We start from the raw sequence: 24,363 nt of genomic DNA, 5'->3' as shown, positions 1-24,363 counted from the left end.
GCAGAGGAGAACAGAACAGGTACAAATCAAATACATTTACTCGGTCTTTCTGTGCAATTCAAGGCCGGCATTGACAGAAACAAGTTAAGCGTCTATCAAGCAGAAACTCTGTTCCAGGAACTGTCTTATTTGGCTAAGAGCTTTAGAACTTTAGAAGCTCAGGATCCAGAGAGGCCTTTTGTGATGCACGAATCCCCTCAAAAACAGCCGTGACAAGCTATACACAATAGAGCAAACAACAGCCATTGTGCATTGGGGAAACTGAGGCCAGACAGAGCGGGTAACATCCTCAGTGCACCCATTCTCCCCACTCCCATCCAGGGGGCCTCCCCAGCCCGCTGGCACACGAAAGCTGCCAAAGACGTTCAGAAATAAAAGGAGCTCCAACCAAAAGTTAGACAACATTTTAGAGTTGCCCCAAAATGCTGAATCATAACAAAAGGATTATAACTTCAGTGACTTGGTACTGACTGACTTGAGTTCCTAATTTGTTGTTTAATAATATAGAACTTGATTCTAGGAAACTTTCAAACCAATCACTTTAGCTTTGGCTCCAAGCTTAAAGCTATGATTTTTGAGTACTCCAAGATAACCAATTTTGCTGCCCTGGTTCTTTCGATTTGACCTTCCAGCTAGAAATACCCAGAGAAGCCTAACATCAAAGTTAAGGGGCTAATAAGCACAGGACACCACCCTTTACTGCACCATTCCTAATGCCCTAGGAGAATAAAATACATTTTCTTCATATTATCATTTTAATAAATAAGGTCAAAAGGAATGGTAAAGTAATCTTCTTTAAGGTTAAAAAATAACATTTCAGGGGCGCCTGGGTGGCTCAGTCATTGGGCGTCTGTCTGCCTTCGGCTCAGGTCATGGTCCCGGGGTCCTGGGATCGAGCCCCACATCGGGCTCCCTGCTCCGCGGGAAGCCTGCTTCTCCCTCTCCCACTCCCCCTGCTTGTGTTCCCTCTCTCGCTGTGTCTCTCTCTGTCAAATCAATAAATGAAATCTTTTTAAAAAAAAATAACATTTCAGCTGAGATTCACACTGTCCGTATGGAAAAGGCTTAAACATGCAACTCTTGCCCATTAGCAACAGCTGAAAATCTAAGAGCTTTACAGGACAAGCAGGGCTTTCAACACAGGCTGTTTAAGTTAATCCTGACAATAACCCCATATTGTATATAATGATGCAGCTGACTTACAGATGATTAAACAGGCTCAGGAAGGCTTTGCAATGATTTGCCACGTTTACACGACAAAGAACTGCACCTTGGATTTGAATCCAGAGCCCCTGGCTTCCAAAGCAGGGATCACAGGGTTCTGTGATGCAGGGCGACGGGAACGAACGCTTGGACAAGAAACACACGGAGCAGGGATTGTGGTGGATAACCATTAACAACCTAGCATCCAGCAGGGGGCATAGCCCCTCCACGGTCCAGCGCTGGCCGCCCTCCAGGTACTTACAGGTTCGGTCCAGAGGTTGCTTCCCACTGCTGTGTCCCAGGGCGGTTATCCAGCGGGCCCGTTCACTCCTAAACACAGAGGGCAAATCCAACTGAGAGATTCAAGGTGCTGGGACAAAGCATGCAAAGCCGTTCCCAGAAAATGGGCGAGATTCCCTGGAGAGTTAGGGGGCTGGCCTTTTAGAAGAGGGGGGTATGAGTTATTTGAAAAAGATAATCTGGGGAATCTACGCTGAACGCTAGTTATTACTGTTAAAAAGATTGGGAATGAATTTGGCTAATTATTGATTAAATGGAATTTCTCACAGGACAGTTTAACCTTTAATAAAGAGCTGATTACACCAACACATAATCACATAAAGATATTTAATATACTCAATCTGATTTAACATTTCAAAAAGCAAATTTCATTTTAAAAAATTCGAGTACATCAGTCTCTCTACATTCTCTTCCTCCCCCTACACTCAAACCATTTCAGAAAAGATGAATCTAGACATATTTCAAGTTGTTTAGTTCCTCTTACAGCTGAGATTGCCAAACATGAGCCTTACTGAAATAAACAGAAATTCTTTGAACTTTCTCAGACTGTTCCCAAATGATTAAAAGGACTTAATGAACAGAGCCAAAAAAATTTTTAAGGAAAAACACAACTGAGACTTTTTAAATAATATTAAGCTATAATTACATGAAACAGAATAATTATTTAACTAAAGGATCAGAAGTCTCAGATAAGCATTATTCCATAATACGGTTATCCCCAGTTTTTGATTTGGAAAGTCAAGTATCAGGATTGCAATTAATTAAATAAGGCGCACACACACACACACACACTTTAAAATCTCCTAAGGAGCACTGATTAAACCCATACTACAGGGGCGCCTTCAGCTTAGGTCATGATCCCAGAGTCCTGGGATGGAGTCCCACATCGGGCTCTCGGCTCAGCAAGGAGTCTGTTTCACCCTCTCCCTCTGCCCTACCCTCGCTCGTATTCTAATAAATAAAATCTTAAAAAAAAATAAATCCATACTACATGGCAGATACAAGCACTTGACATCCATTATTTCATGTCATTCTCCAAAAGCCCATTTAAAGGATGAGAAGGTTGCATGGAGGTCCTGCGGCAAGCTATCCAAACCAAGGTGAGGTTTTTTTTTTATTTTTTTTTATTTGTGAGAGAGAGAATGAAAGACAGAGAGCATGAGAGGGAGGAGGGTCAGAGGGAGAAGCAGACTCCCTGCCGAGCAGGGAGCCCGATGCGGGACTCGATCCTGGGACTCCAGGATCATGACCTGAGCCGAAGGCAGTCGCTTAACCAACTGAGCCACCCAGGCGCCCCCAAGGTGAGTTTTGACTCTGCACTCCACCTACTTAGGAAGTGACACCTTTATGCCCAGTGCTTGAAAAAAATTTTTCTTCTCCTGTAACAGCCTGTACCTAAAGGTGCTTCTCGCTGTTGTCCCATCTTCACCACCCCTCAGGTATCCTTCGATCTGGGCAGAGCAGACTGCTTGCCGGCCTGGGGCATGCCACGCTGTTCCACACCCTTCCCCGCCTGCTCTTCTCGCTCTCAAGTAGGACCTTCCCTCTGTTTCTACCCATTAGGCTCGCTCACTCATCAACGAAGAACATACATAAAACACTGCGCTGATCTTAAGGGTATACAGAGGTGTGAGTGGTTTCATAGGTACACCCAACACCTTCCGTCCCTTTCCCGTCAATAACCGCCCACAAAGGGAACCACCACCACCTGTCTTATGCTTTATGAAAATGGAATCCTATGGTATGTCCACTTTTGTTCAGCACGTCCACTCAATTCTGAAAACACAAGCCTCACCTCCTCCAGGGGGCCTCCCCGGATGCGGGAGCCCACACCCCCATCCCCAACCAGTCTGACGGTCCTGCTCCCATGCACCCCTCTGCACAGCACTATCACATTGCTGGCCGGCTGTAAGCCTGTGTTATCTCCAACACTGCCCGGCACGTAACGGAGGCCTGTAACCATCTGTCAACCTAAGGAATCGCACTGCCCCTCATGTCCTCACTCGTCTGTTTCTCCCACTAGGCCATAAACTTCAGGAGCCCGGGACCTGGGTCTTGTTCTAAATAGTTATGGAGCACTTACGCGCCAGCTACGGTGCTTTTTTGTATTTTTCAAGTGCCATCGAATTTAATCTTTACAACAATCTTGGAAATTAAATAGTAACATTATTATTTCCATTGTATTGTTCAGGGAACGAAGCTGAAGTTTGGAGGGTTAATTAAGCAGCTGCTCCCGGTGGCAGGGCTAAGTGGTGGAGTCAGCAGATAAGCCAGGTAGTCTGCGGCCTAAAAGGCGGCGCTCCCTAGCAGGTGCTCACAAAATAACGAGGGAGGTCAGGGAGGGCGGAAACCGCAGTGTGCGGAAAGACAGACTTACTTCGGAAACCGAGGCTGGGCCCCAGGCACGCGGAGTGTCAAGGAGTAAGTCGTGTGCACAGCTGACGTACACACGGATGGCACTGCCTGCTTTTAAAAACTCGACTACAGGGGTGCCTGGGTGGCTCAGTCGTTGGGCGTCTGCCTTCGGCTCAGGTCATGGTCCCGGGGTCCTGGGATCGAGCCCCGCATCGGGCTCCCTGCTCGGCGGGAAGCCTGCTTCTCCCTCTCCCACTCCCCCTGCTTGTGTTCCCTCTCTCGCTGTATCTCTCTCTGTCAAAAAAAAAAAAACAAAACAAAACTCGACTACAGGACATAGGGCTGTAGGGCGGTTTTATAAGGAGCGAGTACTTTATACAAAGCACAGCCTCCTTTAAATGATCCTAAGCGAACACTTAAATCTTTTTTTTTTTTTAGATTTTATTTATTTATTTGACAGAGAGAGAGACAGCGAGAGAGGGAACACAAGCAGGGGGAGTGGGAGAGGGAGAAGCAGGCTTCCCGCCGAGCAGGGAGCCCGATGCGGGGCTCGATCCCAGGACCCTGGGATCATGACCTGAGCCGAAGGCAGACGCCCAACGACTGAGCCACCCAGGCGCCCTACACATATTCTTTTTTTTAAGATTTTTTATTTATTCATCAGAGAGAGCAAGAGCACCAGTAGGAGGGAGGGTTAGAGGGAGAGGGAGAAGCAGACTCCCTGCTGAGCAGGGAGCCCGACTCGGGGCTCGATCCCACGACCGTGGGATCATGACCTGAGCCGAAGGCAGACGCTTAACAACGGAGCCACCCAGGCGCCCCACACTTAAATCTTTGACATCATCTCTTCATCGGATAAGATCTATTTTTTTCTCGGGCTCACGTGGCATTTCCAAAGCACGAAGGCAGCTGAGCACTAAGTAAGACCTGACAGATGGAAGCACCGCTCTGCAAGAGAAACCCACGAGGCCCGTGTGCGCCCCCATGCGCCACAGCCAACCACGGCGGACTCCCCCTCGCCTCCCCGCGCATCTCCGCGGGGCCCTCACCGCCATCCGCCGCCCTTCGCGTCACTTCTCAGGCACAGCCCGCCTCTGGCATCCGGTGGCCCGTTTCAGGGACGGCCTGACCCTGCAGCCAGCTTCCAGAAGTCCGGATGAAACCTCACCCCCGACGCCCGCTGCCTGGATGCTAATGGCGTCCCTTGGACACGGCGGCCCCTCACGGAGCCTCAAGAGGACAGAACAAGACACTCCTTGCTGCCCTCACGGAAAGGAGCCGCTTCTTGAAATGGCTTCCACTGAGCCGGTCCCCCGCCCCCGTCAAAACCGCACAACTCCACCCACCTCCACCCCGGGGGGCCTCCGAGAGCCCTGCCAAGGAGCTCCTTCCCACTATGAAGCAGAAGGCACTGCATCCATCCCCGAAGCAGGGAGGAGACTCCCTCAACAGAAGAGGGAATTCTAAGAACAAGAAAAACCCGGGCACAGACATACCCGTTATTAAACTGCGCTAGCAAGTGCGGGACTCCCTGGAAGACAGCGCTTTTCTCCGGGGACAGCAGGAAACAGTCGACGTGAATTCACAGTCCGCCCCACCCCAGTTCATAGACTTTTCCCTTTGCCCAAATAAAGCGAGAGAATGAGGAACAGTGCCGCTTCCGTGGACCACCGGCCACCGAGCACCCCCTGCCTCTGCACGAGCCCTGTGTTAGGACGGGGTTGCAAAGTGAATAGAACAGGGTCTCTTGCTCTCTGCAGCCTCCAGCGTGAAGGAGCAGAGAGGGGAGAAAACAAACACAAAATCCAACACAGCATGCAACGGGCTACCTGCGGTAGAACATTCTACTTAAAACACCTGGCACCCGGGGAGAGCCAGAGGACTGAGACATTTAACATAAGTATCTGCACGTGAGCCCTCTCCTGAGCCCCACGTTCTCCACTCACGACATAAAATTACGCACCCCCGGTTCCCTCCTCAGGAGTCAACTGCGGTCGCACAAGGGCTTGCCTCTTATGCAATTAAGCACAGTAGGCTTAAGCTTAATTGCACAAAAAAGACACAAAGCTGGACTTCTCACTGAATACCAGGCATCTGCTAGAAAAGAAATGCGTACTGAGAGGGCGGAGAGTGGGCTCTGAAACAAAGATGCAGGGCCACAGACAGACTGGATACTGAAGAGCCTGGGGAGCATCCATGGAGGACTTCACCACCCAAACGGTCTTCCTGAGCTTTCAACAGGAGCCAGCAGACGGCGGCTCTTTTTTTTTTTTATTTTCCCAAGATTTTATTTATTTATTTGAGAGAGAGCGAAAGCGATCACAGAGGGAGAGGGATGACAAAGGAAGAGGGTGAAGGGAGAAGCAGACTTGCTGCTGAGCAGGGAGCCCGATGAGGGACTCGATCCCAGGACCCCAGGATCATGACCTGAGCCGAAGGCAGACGCCCAACGACTGAGCCACCCAGGTGCCCCAGATGGTGGCTCTCTAACCTCCCTTGCAGCTCCCTTCCAGTGGCAGCCGGCCAACTACCTTCTGTGTTCCTTCCCACAGTCTACAAATTTACCTACGGTTCCTTTTTGAAACTTCTGTACCCATGGCCTTTGGGCAAAAGTCCTTCGAGCCTCTGTGAAGCCTGGGATTGTGAGCATGGTGGTGATTTGGGTTCGTTCCCTCACACATTCAGTTCAACCAGATGAGCTGAATGAACAGATCCATGAAAGAAAACCCAAAGGGTGAAAATGATGCTATGAAACAATATTTAACAAAGCTGGACACACACTCAACTCAACGAATTTAAAAAAAAAAAAATCGAACCAAAGCAAAATAATTCCTGAGGCCCATGACAAGAGTTCTAAGATTAAGATTTTATGACGTGTTACATAATTAAAGCGACCATTTCTTGTGTGTCATATAAAATAGCTGACAAGACAGAGTCTGGCCTGGAATCTTGGAGTAACCGAAAGTGGGTCAATTCCCTTTTTCTTTGATGATAAAAGACCCACACCATCGCCTGCCCTCCTGTTTCATCGGAGTTGGTGATGAGCATCACAAAAGACCAAGTACCCTGACGGGCACTATACGATGTAAGAGATCATGCTTGGATGTGGATTCCAGATGCATCAAAGGGGACTACTACAGCCTATAATAAACACATTTCTTTTCCATATAAATTACCCTCGCTTGTGGATTTTTGCTAGAGGATGAAGGATAACAGTATGTCAGACATACGATTTACAATTTTATTCCATCCCATTTACTTCCTGTTGTTAATTAAATCATTAACAGAAGCAAGAAGGCCACAAAAGACTCCCTGCAAACAATGCCCCTTTATCAGGAGGCCCAGGAACTGGTTGTCTGGACGGCTGACAAGGACCAACCACATCCGTAGGGCTTCTAGTTCTTTCAGTGAGGGAGAAATTGTGTGAATGATCTCAATTTTGATTATGGTTTGAGGTGATTATATGCTATAGCTAAACATAAAGGGTAAAGAAAATGTGCGTTCATCCCTGTACACATCCGGATGTCTCCCCACCTGCACACACTGGGCCCAAATGCCACGCAAATTCCACCGCAGAACCCAGGAAGCCGGGCCCCCCACGCCCGTATCAGCGGCAGCTGCCCCTGCTTCGTCTTCATGAAGGCAGACCAAGGCGGCTCTCGGGCTCCCACATTCCTCTGGAAAGGCCCAGAGGGAGAAGAATGACAGGGGTAAAACATTCATCCTCTGTCCTTTTATAGAGGATACGCCTTGGTATTTTTCACAGACTACTGTCTCGTGAACAACGTGACTTAAGATCTTTCACGGGTGGGCGCCTGGGTGGCTCAGTTGGTTGGGCGACTGCCTTTGGCTCGGGTCATGATCCCGGAGTCCTGGGATCGAGTCCCGCATCGGGCTCCCTGCTTGGCGGGGAGTCTGCTTCTCCCTCTGACCCTATCCCCTCTCATGCTGTTTCTCTCTCTCTCTCTCTCTCTCAAATAAATAAATAAATAAATAAAATCTTTAAAAAAAAAAAATTAAAAAAAAAAAAAGGTCTTTCACGGGCACACGGAGAGAGCACAGTATACGTGGCTTAGATGTACATCCGACAGAAATGTTAACCACGATAGCAAATGTGGAAAAACAAGTGGAATTTAGAGAAAACTGGCTCGGGCAGCACCAAAGGGACAGTGAATATCCGGACAGAGAGCGACAGGGAAGCAGGATTTTCCTCCACGTGGCCACTATTCTACCTTGCCTGAGATGTAGGAGAGCTCACTACATTCACCGGGGGTCCATTCCAGAAATATGTACTGGGAACCTGCTATGTGCAAAGTGAGAAAAAGACACAGCTGCACATAGGGATTAGTCATAAAACCATGCAAAACTGAGAGAAGGGGAATGGTTAGGAGGACACTACAGGGTGGCTCAAAAGGTAAGTGACACAGAGGCTCCTGGGTGGCTCAGTCGGTTACGCGTCTGACTCGATCTCGGCTCAGGTCATGATCTCAGGGTGGTGGGATCGAGCCTCGTGTCAGGCTCCACGCTCATCAGGGAGTCTGCCGGAGAGTCTCTCTCTCCCTCTCCTTCCACCCCTCCCCCTGCTAGCCTGCTCACTCTCTCCCTCATATAAATAAATCAATCTTTAAAAAAAAAGGTAAGTAGGGGCGCCTGGGTGGCTCAGCTGGTTAAGTGACTGCCTTCGGCTCAGGTCATGATCCTGGAGTCCCGGGATCGAGTCCCGCATCGGGCTCCCTGCTTGGCGGAGAGTCTGCTTCTCCCTCTCCCACTCCCCCCTCTTGTGCTCTTTCTCTCTCTCACTCTCTCTCTCAAATAAATAAATAAAATCTTTAAAAAAATAAAAAATAAAAAATAAAAAAAAGGTAAGTGATACATGGGTTGTCCTCGGAAGGAGGTGGTGGCACGGAAACGAGGAGAGATGCAATGGACTTTTTGTACAAAAAGAACTGGCAGATGATAGATCTGTTCCGACCGGGAGCATCACAAATGACACCAAGTGGTGCCAGTGGTACCTACCAGTTACAGAAATGTGTATTTAGGGAAAGCACTGGGTAGCTGACTGGTTCGGGAAAGCGAAGAGAAATGGTTAGAAGGAAAGCTCCCCCTGCTTGTGCGTGCTCTCTCTCTCAAATAAATAAATAAAATATTTTTTTTAAAAAAGAGATGGAAGGAAAGCTAAGAGAACACAGATAACAGGTTAAGAGAATTTCAAAAAGGGGGTCACGGTGAGAGAGCTGAACGGACAACAAAACGAAATGAGATGAAAGGTAAGGAAAGGATGACTGCCGGATGGGGTAACCAGGAAGCCGCTGCTCATCTTTCGACCGAGCAGCCTTGTCAGGGCAGCGGAGGAAGAAGCCACACTGAAGACCGAGGAGGAGCAACTTAACACACGGTGTTAGCTGCTCAAGCCTAAAATCCAAAGCACCATCCATTCCTCTCTTTCACGCGTGGCCACGCCAACTCATCCAACCCGTAAGTCCATCGCGTTGTCTCTGCCTCCAAAATAGCACGTTTCTATCTCCTCTCTCAGACCACGGCCCAGGCTGCACTCAGAACTCCCCGTGACTACTGCAACAGGACCCTGTTTGCTCTCCCTGCTGAGACTTCTGCCTTCATCCCAGTCTTCCTGGGAACCCCCTGCTATAGCTTACGAAGCTCTAGATGGTGGCTTCTCAAAATGTGTGTGGTGAAGAACCAGTCCTCACCCCCCCCCCCCCCCCCCCCCCCCCCGTGGGCCCAGAGTTCTTAGAAATACAACGAAAGTGAGTTACTGTTAATCACATGCTTTGATGTTGCCGACATGTCAAAATGCTGTAAGTTCTCAACTGCTTCCCCTGGGCCCAGGCGGAGATGGCGTGAGGACTGACAGCCCACACACCGCACTGGAACCGCTCTGCTCTGAAATGCTCCGGCCTCCGCTGGCCTCTTGACCGCCCACTCTCTCTCTGCTGCATTCTGATCTAGCCATCTTCATCATGTTCAAGCCAAGTTTGACAACATCAGACTTGTTTCCCTAGAAGTTCTGCACCTGCTGTTGCCTTCGCCTGGAACATTCTGGCACTGTGTTTTTCCATGGGTTGACTCCTTGTCGCTCAGGGTTCGGTCCAAATGTCACCTCAGAGGAGTCTTCCTGCACCATCTATTCAGGATCTTATTATAAAATATTTCAAACAATGGGATGCCCTAAATTAACCAGCTGGGTTTCCACAAATTTTTTTTTTTCCCCTTTTTAGAGTCTATGAACTGAAGAAAACAATCCACGTTTTAGTAGTTTTTCACATTTCATAGCAACTGGCTTCCTGGAGTTTTCCTTCCAGATAGATGTACAACAGGGCCAAATGGCAAGGGAGGGGTGAGCAGTCTTCTGAATGGCGGCTTAGTAAGATGATTAAAACTTGTGACCAGGAAGGACACTAGCTTCAGGAGGGTCAGGGTCTGGTCCCGGCTTTGGCAATAACTCACTTCCTGTGTGACTTTAAGCAAATCACGTCACCTTTGTCTCATTTTACATCTGGGAGAAAAAACGAGGCAAGTAGAGCACAGACTAATAATCAGAGTCATCACAGATTTTGCTGCCTAAGCAAGACACTTTTGAGAGTCAAAGAGGGTGCTATTCTTAATTCTGCCAGAACCAAAGACGTAATGCTGATCCTGGGGAAACCAAGACAGGAAACCAGGATGTCACCTTACTTCGGCTCACAAGTGTATCCTTCTCTAGGAACATCTATGGGTGTTCACCTTCCTCATGTTCTATAGCTGACTCCATCTGGCGCATCCTAGGTGCTCCTTAAATGCTCACCCCATTTCCTTTTTGGGGAGCTTTTCTGAATATGTAATCAAAACTATTGAGCTATTCTACCATTTCACCACCTTATAATGACTGAACTGTCCTCATGTCAAACAGCAATACCCCTCCTACTGACAACAGTTTTTCCAAGAAGGTAAAAATTTAGGTATGAACCTCCTCCTTTTTCAAACCAAAGAATAAGTAGCCAAAAGACCTATGTGACTAAAGTTCTGCCATGTTATTAAAAGGCCAGAATGGGGTGAAAACCTTGTTTGCCCAACCAGTTTGCTAACAGACCATCGCAACCACATATAACATAAAAGAGAGGAAAACTTAAAACACACACATTCACCTATACATTTTGCAAATCTTAGAAGCAAAGACAACAGTCTACCTAGACCAAAACTCTGATTGCCTGCCCAAAACCAGGTAAGCCCAAGGCTGACCTGCACTTACCCAAACATGGCATATAACAATTTGCTAGGCTTTTAGATAGTCAGTTGTTTTTTCCTAAGGAAAGCAAATCTTGGCTGTAATAGATTTTCTTTCAGCACCAGTGCGATTCTATGCCTTAGGTGCTTAAAAGGGTCCATTTATTTACTTTTCAACTGTAACGGAGCTGGTGTTGGATGGGAGGGCAGTGGGGGAGTGAGTCCTGTACACAAGAAGACCTCTGCCCCTTACGGAATGTTCTTTTGCCATTCATTAAAGAACTATAAATCTGAGTCAGACCCATGGCTCATACCATTTATGGGTGACACAACTCAATATTCTGAGAACACTTCTGATTGAGGAAATGAATATCCATTCAGCCCATGGCAAGATCAAAAGGAAAGGCGGTGAACAAATGCTACAGAACATCCCAGGAAAGGATCTAGCCTTGGTATACAAAGAACTGGACATGTTCGTTTACTTCCTATTCTCCGGGAACAATCTCAGGAACAAGTGGTGGAGGTTACATAAATTACAAAAGAGACAGGAAAAGCTCTGCTGAGATGTTGGCAGGACCTGAATAAAGAACAAACAATCCTTATAAACAGAGAGAAAAGGAAAACACAAAGCAAAACCAGTAACACTTTCACCATTACGAACAAAAACTGATGAGTGAAAATCTGTTTTGGAGATTTCTCTAGAATGTCTGCACAAGCACTCATCCCCAAAGCCTTTAAGACTCTTTCATCCTTAAAGTCATATAAGGGGGCGCCTGGGTGGCTCAGTCGGGTCAGCGTCCGACTCTTGATCTCTGCTCAGGTTTTGATCTCGGGGTCCTGAGTTCAAGCCCTACATTGGACTCCATGCTGGGCATGCAGCCTACTTTAAAAAAAAAAAGGTCATATAAGATCCAAAGCTCAGACATGAAATTCTCTTTTTAAGAGAAGCTTCCCCAAACAGAGGAAGGCTAGATCTGCCTTCACTGGCCGAGGGGTTTAATCACTTTCAGAGTTGAAGAAATGCCTTCCTGAGTCGGGGTCTTGGATATGTCTCCTGCAGGTCACCTGCACAGACCAGCTAGTACCACACCCACCCAGAGGAGCAAACACAGAGGAGCATGCCTGGAATGTGGCTGGGCTCTTTAGCAATCTCATGGAAGAGCTCTGGGACCTTAGAAAAAGGCATTTCTTTGTTTTATAAACAAACACATAGGATGATGCTCCTTTTCTTATTCCCTCTGCTAACTCTCAAGTTCATTTGGAATACTCCACTTTGGCTATTTTCAAATCTCAAATGGATTTTACATCAACCTGTCCCTCTTGGTCTTTTTTTTTTTTTTAATGAGAGAGAGAGAGAGAGAGAGTACATGAGAGTGGGGAGGGTTAGAAGGAGAAGCAGGCTCCTCACCGAGCAGGGAGCCCGATGCGGGACTCGATCCCGGGACTCCAGGATCATGACCTGAGCCGAAGGCAGTCGCTTAACCAACTGAGCCACCCAGGCGCCCCTGGTCTTCTTTAAGAGCCTTTGAGAAGTTACTTCTTAGGCCAAAAGATAGGAAATGATCATTTAAAATGTTTTATGTGGACACTTGATCATTTTAATCTTTTTCTGATGTCTCTCTTTAATGACCCAGGAAGCACTGTTAAAATACTCTTAAGAAGGAGAGATACCTCCCTGGGTTTACTTTCGCTAAGCTTCTGCTACAGTCTTAGGGCTGTTATTCACCAGCTGCCGGTCCATTTTAATCGCACCACGTGGGATCCCTGGCAGACTCCAGTGGAAGGGATGTGGAGGATCCCTGAGGACAAAGACTGAGGGGTTTCCCCTCTTCCTCTCCTGCTCCGCCCAACAGAACACCTGCCTGTGATGACTGTTTCAAGAGGACGCTTCCAGTTTCTGAACAAATAAATAGGTCAACGACCTCTAAATGGACCAAATCACGGGGGGTAGACTCGGAGGTGAAGCCCCCTTGCCGTCATCCACTGTGAGGCTGGCTGGCCCCTTAGCCATCGGGGCTCCAGCAGCCACAAACAGCAGGGCTGTTTATTTAATTTAGCCTCTGCGTCAACTCTGACGGGAAAGTAGATTCGTGAATGTTTCCCCAAACTGAGTATGTCTTTGGATAGAAATCATCAGGCTTTTTGCGGTCTCGTTGACGGTAAGTGATTGCAAAATGGCCTCAGCTCCCTCATCTAGGAAAACTTATGGCCTAGACTCAAACTACCAGGTGTCACCTACCCAGGGCTCATGGGTCATATCTTTATCAATGATTAAAATAAAGAGATTGTGAAACCACTCTCTAAGTATAAAAGCACACCACCTAAAGCACAATGCATCCATTACGAGTCATGAAAATGAAAATAATAATGTGCATCTCTCGAGACGTTGAGGGGATCACAGTGAAAAGATGAGCTTGAGCGAAGCACCTAGACCCAGTGCTTGGTGCATAGGAGGTCCTCAGCAAAAAATACAGTGTTTATTCTGTGTTCTACTGTTCACTGTTTTTAGGGAGTCTTAGATCAGGGCAATGACGTAGGGAAGACTGGGAGCAGACATTCTGAAACCTCGTCCCCGCACACACTTACTGCGTCTCAGCCCCGAGCAGCATCTCCACTTTCTCACTCGCGTGGTTACTGAGGACCGTCAGAGTAAAGAGGTGGCTGGCAGAGCTCTGTCTTGAATAAAGCATTGTGGCACTGTTCTTCCCTGGAGAAGAATTAAGCTCTTCGTTGTCACAAGATTCCACCAATAGCTGATCTCTTAAGGAATAATCATTGACGTTGTAACTTTCTTCACTAAAAGGAAAAGGGAAAAGAACATGTCAACAATTCAGTGGCTAGGACTGTGACACTGTCAGTTTTCACGTCACCTTTGGGGAGAAGATGATGGGGAGGAAGGAAGGAAAGGGAGAGGATGATTTATTTTAAAACATGAGCTGGAATCTGAATTACATATATACTGATTATGAATCAATATACACTTCCCAAATTAGACCTGTTAATGGTTATTTCTCTGTAATATGCTAAATTGTATCTCAGGTTTAAAAGCAGTATTAAGCATAATTGTAAACGCTCTAGCTTTCATCTCACATTATCCTGGAACTGTTATCACAAGTGAGACACACATACATAGCGGTAATGCTCAGATGGGTACGCTTCCCCGGTCTTCCCTCTGTCCACAGAATAAAGAGGGAGTCCCAAACCTACCCTGGCTCTGGGTAACAAGGGCTCACTCCCAGCCTCCAAACCACTAGGCACAGGACAGAAGAAGAGCCTCAGAGGTCTGCCTGAGCCGTCCTTCTCTCCCAACACACACAGCGTCACCACCTGCTTCAGAAACCACCAGCACTGATTTCTCTATCCCCACTTCTGCCCCAGATCCCCAGTATTCCTCATTCCCCTGACTCTCATCCCCGTAGCACTGTGAACACGCCTAATTTGGCTCTACCCTCTGAGCTCCTCAGCTGGTCTCTGAACCCCTTCTACTGGGTCCTCCGGAAATAGGCCTCATGTAGGGAATCCAGCAAGATCTTATAAATCCTCAGCCTTGTCCCTGAACCCTCCTTTTACCTTCTTGCCTTAACAGAAATTTGGCTCTCCCTAGAAAATGTGGTCTCCCCGAAGGCTCTCTGCCGCCTTGCTTCTCGTTGCTGCTGCTAGAAAGTGATCACTTCCACCTCCTAAAAAGTCTTTAGCTTTGAAGCTCATGCTGTCCAGCTCTATGTCATAATCAACGTCAGGGACAGACTCCTGGACGCGTTAGGAGTCATCTGCCCTTACGAGTTTAGTTGTTGGCTCACGGTCTCTCCCCAACATGACTTTCCTGAATTTCCATGGAGGGGAGCCTTCCATTACCCTGGCTTCTCAGTTCCTTGACTTCCCCTTCCTCAACCATCTTATTCTCTCTCCTTCAGCTACCCCAACCATCGTCAGACCCTAGACCTTGTCATTGCCATCAACTGTAACCTCTCTGTAATCCCAATGTCAATCACCCTCTCCAACCACCTATCTCTCCAACTCCCTTCTTCTTCTAATCCTCAACCCCAATGATTCTTTAGCCCACCGACTCTACCACCTTTCCCCTGTCCTTAAACCCTTCGTGTCCTCTCGTTCATGCTTATTAAATGACCCAGCTTGGGTTTCTTGGTATGTAGTTTTAATCACTCCGTGCATACATGCTCATCTCCTTGGCAAATCCCAACCCTGGTTAGATCCGGCTCTCCCTCTACTCTGCCTGCATCTATAACCCTTGCAGCTGAACATGGAAGAGCTCAAGAAAGAACTGCTGAATAAATGGATGATTATGCAATATATTCTAGGAACAAAATGGGCTATTTACCTAATTTAAAAATAAATGCAAATGTATGAACTCAGAGAAACTAAGAGAAAAGGAAACTCCTTGTGCCCAGTCAACTATACTAGTAATTTCAGGATAGGCCATTTTGCTTAAGATTTCTTAGAATTTCTTTCATTCAGTGGTGGACACATCTACCTATCAACCACTTCCTTGTAACTCTCCTTGGACAACTTTATAAAATCTTTTCCAAAATTTCATTTGATAGATACCCCCCTCAAAAAACAGCAAATACAATTATCTATAAAAGCAAAATACTTCCTTCTGATCAGGTCTAACTTGTTGCTAAGGCAATAATCTGTATTAACTGAAAGTTCACATGGCAAGATCGTTTCCAAAACTCTCCTGAAACTGCCTACAGACCAAGACAGCCATAGTCAGGATAAATAAAATATTTCTCACATCAAAATAAGGTTTATCAAAGTTCACACAACTTTTATAAAAAGAGAAAACAGGGTAATACACGGATAATACACTTTACAAATAAGGTTATTTAGATATATAATATATATATATATTTAATTTATATGAGGATGAGAGAGAAAGCAGGAGGTGAGGGGCAGAGGGAAAATCTCAGGCAGACTCTCCGCTGAGCACAGGGTCCGACGTGGACTTAATCCCACGACCCCGAGATCATGATCTGAGCTGAAATCAGGAGTTGGCCGCTTAATCGACTGAGCTACCCAGGCTCTCCAGGTTGTATTTTTTAAAGGCCAGATTTACCAGAAACAAAGCAGTCAATTTTTGGCAGAGCAGGAAAAGTTTATATTGTTGTCTAGATATCTTAAACATCGATTTAACAGCTCAGGACTCAGGATAAACACCAAACCACAAAACACAAAAGCAAAAAACCAAAAGCAAAACCTCGACAACATCAAAAACAAGAGAAGGAACAAGATGAATGAGGGCTTCTTTGTTACCATGCTCCTTCTGTTCCTCTGAATCTTTTGGTCCAACTCACAAGTTAAACAAGATGACCTGTCAGTCAAAGACACCCATTTCCAGTTAAAAATCGTTCTGTTTGCTCAAACAGAGAAATCCAAGCATCCTAACGTAGTGTACATGGGTATTTAGGTAGTGCCCTAACCAATGACATTGCACACGTATTCTTCATAGTTCCAAAGAAATAAAAGGCAAAGGAATGTTTATGCCATAAAGCCATCATTCAAGATGACTCAAGTTCCAGCATAACATGGTTCTACCTATTTGGTAGTCCCCACTAGAATCCAAGACCAAGAGGCCACAGGAAGGCTACGTGAACTAGCATGAATAAACTAGTTCAGGCTTTCTTTTCCTCTTGACTTTCTGAGTTCCTCTTTTCCCCAGTGTTTGTAAAACAATATCCGCCAGTGTGTTTCATTAATGCTCTGAATCTTTGTCTCCTGGGGGCAATTAAGGCCAGAAGAAGTAGAAAAATTAAGAGTGTTTTTTTTTTTTTTTCCATTGTTCTCTTAAGCAATGACAACCACAACACCATTAAGAGCTGGGGTGACTGTGGGTGACCCCATTTCTGCCTGTTGTCCTCTCAAATGTCCAGTGGGGAAGACGAACTGTAGCCACTTTATTTATAGCTCTGTGAGTTCACCTCAAGGTATCCGCTTCTATGCATCTGCACATCTGTGTCATTGACTATGGCCAAACAGGGAACTTGTCCCACTGTTTGGATTTCTGCATCCAAAACAGGACACAGGAAACATGTCTTTGTTGTTGTTTGTTTGTTTGTTTAACTGATTCAATAATAATCATCCAATACCATTATTTCATCTAGACCTGCAAACTTGTTCATTACACAATAACGTTTACAACTTCTTCACTTCTCTTTATTTTTTTATTTTTATTTTTTTAAAGATTTTATTTATTTATTTGAGACAGAGAGAGTGAGAGACAGAGAGCATGAGAGGGAGGAGGGTCAGAGGGAGAAGCAGACTCCCCGCCGAGCAGGGAGCCCGATGCGGGACTCGATCCCGGGACTCCAGGATCATGACCTGAGCCGAAGGCAGTCGCTTAACCAACTGAGCCACCCAGGCGCCCTTCACTTCTCTTTAAATAAACACCTTAATTTCATTTAACAGTAGTGAAATAAATTGATTATTTATCCTCACCCTCTACTGTTCAAACCCAACGGGACAAAAATGAAAAAGCAACTCCCTCTTTGCTAGCATGTTCGTCCTCTCCCACACACACACACTCACACACTCACCCTCATAAAGGTTCAAAATCATCCTATTTTCTCCTCTCCGAATCTGCGAAATACTGGATGAAATTCATTCTGATGTCAGGCAGCACCTACTTGCTCATGTTAAAACCAAAGGATAACTCTGGGTTAAAATAGGTGCCTCAGCAGAAGGAAGAGGGGAGAATCCACAGCCAGATGCAGCTACTTACAAACTATCCCCCTCCTCTGCCTACTCAGCCACGTCCCATAAGGATAACGCAGCCTCAGCCGGGCTTGGGAAAGCAACCCCTTTCCCGAGGGAAGCTGATGCTAATCAGACTTCCCCGTGTTTGTCTCTAGCATTTAACAAACATATGGTTTACACAGTCTCTGGAACAATTTGGACCATGTAATTAGGAAGTTAAATTGCCCAGAAAAAGGCAAATGGAAAAACCACCTTTCCTTGCATGGAGAAGTTTATACGTAGACTTCCTCTGATTGTCTTACATGTGTTCCAAGTTTGGCAGCTGGGCGTCCAGGCCGCCTGCTTTGTGCAGGCCGCGGGCCCTGTCAGGTGCAGCAATCAAATCTACAGAAGCCTGTTGTTCTGTGGCGTAAACAGTGATGCTGCTGAAACCTACCTAAAGTCCTCGTAACCTCTGCTGAGATTCTTGTCTTCCTTTTTTCTTTTAACTGAGCTCGAGAACTCTCTGTAGAGAACAGGATATGGTGGTAAACACATACCTCAACTATTCTTCCCTGAGGAAGGCATTCTTTCATTAGGCACTTCAGATAGCGTTCGATCCTACTCTAGGCCACCTCACGGCGTGGGTTAAAACATCATATACCTTACTGTGAATAGTGGCTTTCTTTTTTTTTTTTAAAGATTTTTTTTTTTTTTTTTTATTTGACAGAGAAGGAGAGAGAGAGCACACAAGCAGAGGCAGAAGGAGAGGGAGAAGCAGACTCCCCACCGAGCAGGGAGCCTGATGCGGGACTCGATCCCGGGACTCCAGGATCATGACCTGAGCCGAAGGCAGACGCTTAACGACTGAGCCACCCAGGTGCCCCGAATAGTGGCTTTCTTAAAAAGATTCTTATGGATCACTTTTAACTTTCTGTCCCATCGATTTCTCTAAAGGTTGGAATTTTTCATAATGGGCAGATATTTATTACTTTGCGATCAGGACAGCACGTTACAACTGCGGACAACATGCACACATTTTTAAAACACCACAACCACATACATCCACGTGCATTAGTGAGTGCAGGATGTCAGACTCCAGCCTCAGCGCGCGGGACTTACTCTGGGGAGGAGGAGGAGGAAGATGGGATGGAGACACCGTAGATGTGTCTGCAGTACCACAGCAGGCTTTTTTGTTTAAGGGGGAATGATCTGACAGTAACATGCAAAAAGTTAGTATCTGTTCAATCTGGATGATAGGTATCTTAGTGTTTGATAATTTTCTATATGTTTGAAGTACTTTACAAGCCAAGCCTGTAAAGAAAAACTTAAAGAATAATAAATGCATCGAGTGTGTGGATATGTGAGGGTACAGCTGAAGTGACTATTGCACAGTGGAATTTTTTTCACCCTACAAACAACTGGTTATTTGCAGATGACATCATTGTTTGAAAAGATATTACAAAGTGAGAGTGAATTCAACAAAGTGTTTGGGTTAAAAAAAAAAAAAGCTTTCCTATATATGAATGACACTTGGTTAGAAAATGTAATAGACGAAGTCATCTTATTTATAATAGCCACAAGACCCATACAATATTTAGGATTAAACCTAACAGGTTTCTGCAATATGAAAACAGCCTCCAGGTACTTCAGAAGAAGGCCTGAATGGATAGGAAAGTTTGATACTATAGAGGTATCAATTCTTACTGAATCAAAATCTAATTTTATCACAATCCCAAAGAAGTACACACAGGGTTTTTTGGGATGTGGTGAAGAGGGGGAATAGTCAATTTGATTCTAAACCAGACAAAAAATAAACATGTAAGCACAGTCAGAAGGATTATGAAAAAGAATAGAGTGATCCAGCCTTAGGCCATATTAAAAGCATACTGTAAAACTACAGTAATTCCAAGACTGCGTCTGGGGCATGAGCTGACAGATGGATTAGTGAAACGAAACAGTGGGCTCACAGATTGGCCCAAACACATTTGGGAATTTAGGACATAGTATGGGTGACATTTCAAATCTGTGGGGAATGAACAGGTCAGTCACCAAATAATATTGGAACATCTGAAGAAGCATTTGAAAAATAAAGAAGTTTGGATCCCAATCTCATTCAGTAACCAGGATGTTTCCTTGGACCCAAGCTCTCGGTACATTAAGAGTCATAAAGAAGAGGTGGTAACAGAGCAGGTCTTTCTCCTGGGCACAGACCCATCAGGGCTTGCCTTGTGACTTGCGGGGGGGCGGGGGGTACTTTGAAACATGCAAATACCTTCGGGAGAGTCCACCCTAACCCTCATTAGCAAACATATTACTTTAAGTACATAATAAGGACGACGACCAGGAATGGGAAATAGGCTGGTTGACCAAGATGGAGCCAGACATGGGAAAGGAAAGATGTGATGGGGGAGGTGAGGGGAAGGCTTGGATTGTGAAGGCCGGTCTTCCCACAACCCACGGCTCCTCAGCCTTCACTGTGAGTCGTCTCACATTCGACCATGGCGTTGTTCTGGAATTTTCTTTTATGGCCCAAATCCGACAGGTGGAAACCCAACCAGCACCTCCAATTCTTCCTTTCATAAAGAGTTAAATTTAGAAGAAAAGATGCTATCAAGAATTATCCAGGGGGCGCCTGGGTGGCTCAGTTGGTTAAGCGACTGCCTTCGGCTCAGGTCATGATCCTGGAGTCCCGGGATCGAGTCCCGCATCGGGCTCCCTGCTCAGCAGGGAGTCTGCTTTTCCCTCTGATCCTCCCCCTCTCATGCTCTCTGTCTCCCATTCTCTCTCTCAGATAAATAAATAAAAAATCTTAAAAAAAAAAAAGAATTATCCAAAACAACATGATTTTCTGAATATATCAAAATAGTGATGTTTATTTTTTTACCTGTGCAGTAACACCCTTTCCAGAGACTTTGTTTAAAACGTGAACTCAGGTTCCCGGTTCTGAAAAACATTTACTTGGCCGGTGCCAAGACAAATGTCTCTTGAGCTAGCAGCTGCCTGCATTTTTTGTTTTTTTCAGACCCTGTCCCTACATGCTGGTGAAACTCATCCCCAAGGCCATCACGGCCCAGCACCCCACCAAATCCAATGACCTGAATTTCAGCACTGTTCTCCTTAACATCTACAAAATTTGATGATGTTGAGCCCCTGTGACATCCTGAAACTCTATCTTCCTCTTCTAATGTCTCTGTGACATTTCCAAGTCATCCTTCTTTTGGATCACTCTCCAAGATCCTCTCCCAGCCCCTTGCTTTTCCCTGAGGGATTTTTAATGGCTCCGCCATTCTCCCAGTATGCTGATCCACAGGACCTGAGGAGGTTTTATAAGATCAAAGGAGATTCTTTCTACTTTCCTTCAAGACATGTGTAAGAATTCTTCCTGTGCAGATTTCAATTTCTCTTCCCCTTCTGAAAACATGATTTTTAAATCCCCACATTTGATCTTGTGCTTAACGAGAATAAAGATACTCTAGTTAACATTTCTGGGATAAAGACTATTGGTCTGTATTGAAATTGATTTTGAGTTAAGAGGTTGAAACACCGTGTCACACGACAGATGTTGATTTCAATTTTAAAGGTTGGTTTCAGAATAATACAAACAAGTTTTTATTGAAGTGCTGTACAATCTTAAAGTAATGAAGTACAGTATAATACGTAGGAGTAGAGACTTGATTTAGAATGTCTGGTAAGAATCCCAATTTTATCACTTACTCACTGTGATCTTGAGCAAGTTACTGACCCTGTCTGTGTTTTCTCATCTGTAAAATGGGAATAAAAATACCAGTCTCCTTGGATTGTTGGGAGGGTTAAGTAAGATAACATATTTATTATTTTGTTGCACGGAAAGCTCTTACAATCATGCCTGGCTCACAACCAGTAAATGCTAGCTGTTATTTTTAATTTTCCTGACAGATCATGCATTCTGATTGCCTGACATGTTGTTAAAGGCTTGATAATTATAGGCACTTTGCAAATGGGCAAGTGGACTAAGCATGACTTAAGCTAAATACCTAGGTCAAGAAATTCATAGTTTGGCAAGCACTCCAACAAAACAAAGCAAGATATTTATCCAGAAACTGATTTCAAACAGACTTACTTGTTCAGTTCCTCAAAATAATTCTGAAGCTAACACACACGCCGCAGGCTTCCTATTTCATTGTCAACAATATAACAAATAGTTATAAGGACCCCATTTGTTGGTAAGATAAGGATCTGATGTGATTCACTGTCACCAAAAAATACGGCTAGTGACCCATCACAGGACTAGAAAGGCCTCCTTCCTCTCATCAGATCTCCAGATTCTGCAACCCGGGACCCGGGCTGCGCGCAGGATGCCCTGAACCCGTGGCCCTTGAAAAGGGGAGATGGGCAAGGCCGAGAGGCTGTTAGCACCTTACTGAGGCTTTCTCTCTGGCATAACCAGAACTAAACAAGCTCTGAAGAACAGGTAGGCAGCTTCTTAGGTTGGTAACAGGATTACTACAAATTACTAAGTAAACCTCACATTCAGGTCTCCTTCCACTGACTTCCTTGAATGAAAGGGAAAAATATGCTGAATTCCCTTTTTTCAGCCACAAAGTCATACTGTCTCCTAATCAGTTGTAAGGGATGTTGCAAGAGAATCGCTACTACAAAAGCGTACACGTGATTCCCACCAACTTATAAAAGAACAAAAGTAGATCAATGGTTATCGCTCACTCACTTGCCGTCTGATAATGGACGGAGAGGGAGAGGCATTGAGTTAAACACATTTATTCCTAAGGTCATATATCAGGGGCCATAAATCAGGTCTGACCCCAGAGTGCACCACAACCTTCAGATGTGTAGCGCTGACCAAAGGTTTCAAACCATTTTTTAAAACTATAAAATAAGCTAGAAGCAGAAGGGCAATAACTTGATTTGTGCCAAGATCTTTAAAGACAGAGAGATAATACCAGGAATAATACTGATACTCAGCATGTATCAGTCACTTAGCAGGGACCATTCATTGTCTTAAGAGGTTTATGTGCATTATTTCATTTAATTCTCACAGAAATTCCATGAGGAAGATGAACTGTTAAACCCACTTTACAGATGAGACTACCGACGCTCTAAAAGATTAACAGTAACTTGCCCAAGATGACATGGTCAGGATTTGAGCCCAGTTCTACCTGACCCCAGACACAATATTGTGCGTCTCAGCCACCACAGCTTTCGGCGTTGAAAAGCAAGGTCAACTCTTCCTACAGACTAGAGGAACGGATCCCCAAACTGCTCATGACATTAGAGGAATCAAGGGTATGTGCGGCAGCCAGAGAAAAAGAGGATGAGAAGAAAAGCAGTGGGGTTCTCATGGCTCTCCTACCCTATCTCACCATCTTGAATTTAGAAACCGATAACCACCAGTGGTCAGAAATAACCAAGGTTTATGTTCCAGGAATACAAGTGCTTTGAGTAAGAGAATCTTATGGCCTTTCCAAGATTCTCTTAAAGTTAATTTCCCAAGGAAGAAGTTTACCTTGCAGAGGAAGAGAGACAGTGTCAGGTGACTTCAGCTTTCTATAGTAGGAAAACCTTCAAAATGGAAAAACTCTAAATGGGATCAAGCCATGACCCTTTCCAAAGAGCTTGTGCAGTTTTAAGCCACTGGGCATTCAAACTACTTGAGAAAACTCAAGTTCTAACTTAAGTTCCTGAACTTATGATAATGATCCGGCAGTAATCTATTATAGAAAATCCTTTTTTAAAACCCTGAGGATTTGTAATGTGTCTTAGAGTTCAAGTTATGTCAGTCTATGTAACATTTATGGAACGAGGAATCAGGAAGTGGCAATCTACGGCCTTAAATGTCTTCAGGAAGGAACTGTTATGATAAGGAAACTCTTCCCTACCCTCTGACGCTAGATTATCCAAAGGCAGAGGAAAGCTCGCAAGTGCAATTTGGTACTGGTTCTAATTTTCTCCTACAATCAGTAAAGGTGTTTATCAAAACAAACAAAAAAGGTGCAAGTTTCTAGGCTATTTTTCCCAATGATATTACACGGTGGGGGAAAGTTGAAAACAGTCTAAAAAAATGAAGTTAAAAAAGAACGAGCTTAGGGGCGCCTGAGTGGCTCAGTCGTTAAGTGTCTGCCTTCGGCTCAGGTCACGATCCCAGGGTCCTGGGATCGAGCCCCGCATCGGGCTCCCTGCTCCGCGGGAAGCCTGCCTCTCCCTCTCCCATTCCCCCTGCTTGTGTTCCTTCTCTCGCTGTGTCTCTCTCTGTCAAATAAATAAAATCTTAAAAAAAAAAAAAAAAAGAACAAGCATAAAGATATTGTTTAGAGAGAGGGCTGTGGAGTCAGAAACTCAGATTAGAATCCTGGCTTTGCTGTGAGACCTCGAAAAAGAGACTCTCTCTGCCTCAGGGTCCTCAGCCATTAAATGGAAATACTACGAATCCTAGGTTGCTATGACAACTCGATGGTATGTTGCATATGCACTCTGAGCACTGTTAATGGCACACTGTACATGCTCCGTAATATGGGTTCTTATCATCACCATTACTATTCCTGCTCATCTGCAGGGAATACCTGAAAACATCACGGTTACATTGTTTGTGGGTGG

The 24,363-nt window shown here is 45.4% G+C and overlaps 1 protein-coding gene across 2 annotated transcripts in view; it reads right to left on the bottom strand.

Annotated features, from left to right (window-relative positions):
- ARHGEF26 (Rho guanine nucleotide exchange factor 26) overlaps positions 1 to 24,363 on the bottom strand; it is a 128,716-nt gene that overhangs the window by 8,684 nt on the left and 95,669 nt on the right. For both annotated transcript variants that reach the window (XM_034997414.1, XM_034997410.1), the window contains exons 11-12: positions 13,666 to 13,875; positions 1,466 to 1,533 (exon numbers count right to left, since the gene is read on the bottom strand). In XM_034997414.1, the coding sequence (XP_034853305.1) occupies positions 1,466 to 1,533; positions 13,666 to 13,875 (278 nt within the window). The remainder of the gene's footprint in view (positions 1 to 1,465; positions 1,534 to 13,665; positions 13,876 to 24,363) is intronic.

The sequence above is a fragment of the Mirounga leonina genome, unplaced genomic scaffold (assembly GCF_011800145.1).
Source record: "Mirounga leonina isolate KUSES-001 unplaced genomic scaffold, KU_Mleo_1.0 Mir_115, whole genome shotgun sequence".
In the NCBI taxonomy this organism is placed as follows: Eukaryota; Metazoa; Chordata; class Mammalia; order Carnivora; family Phocidae; genus Mirounga; species Mirounga leonina.
This window is presented reverse-complemented; position numbering and strand designations above follow the sequence as displayed.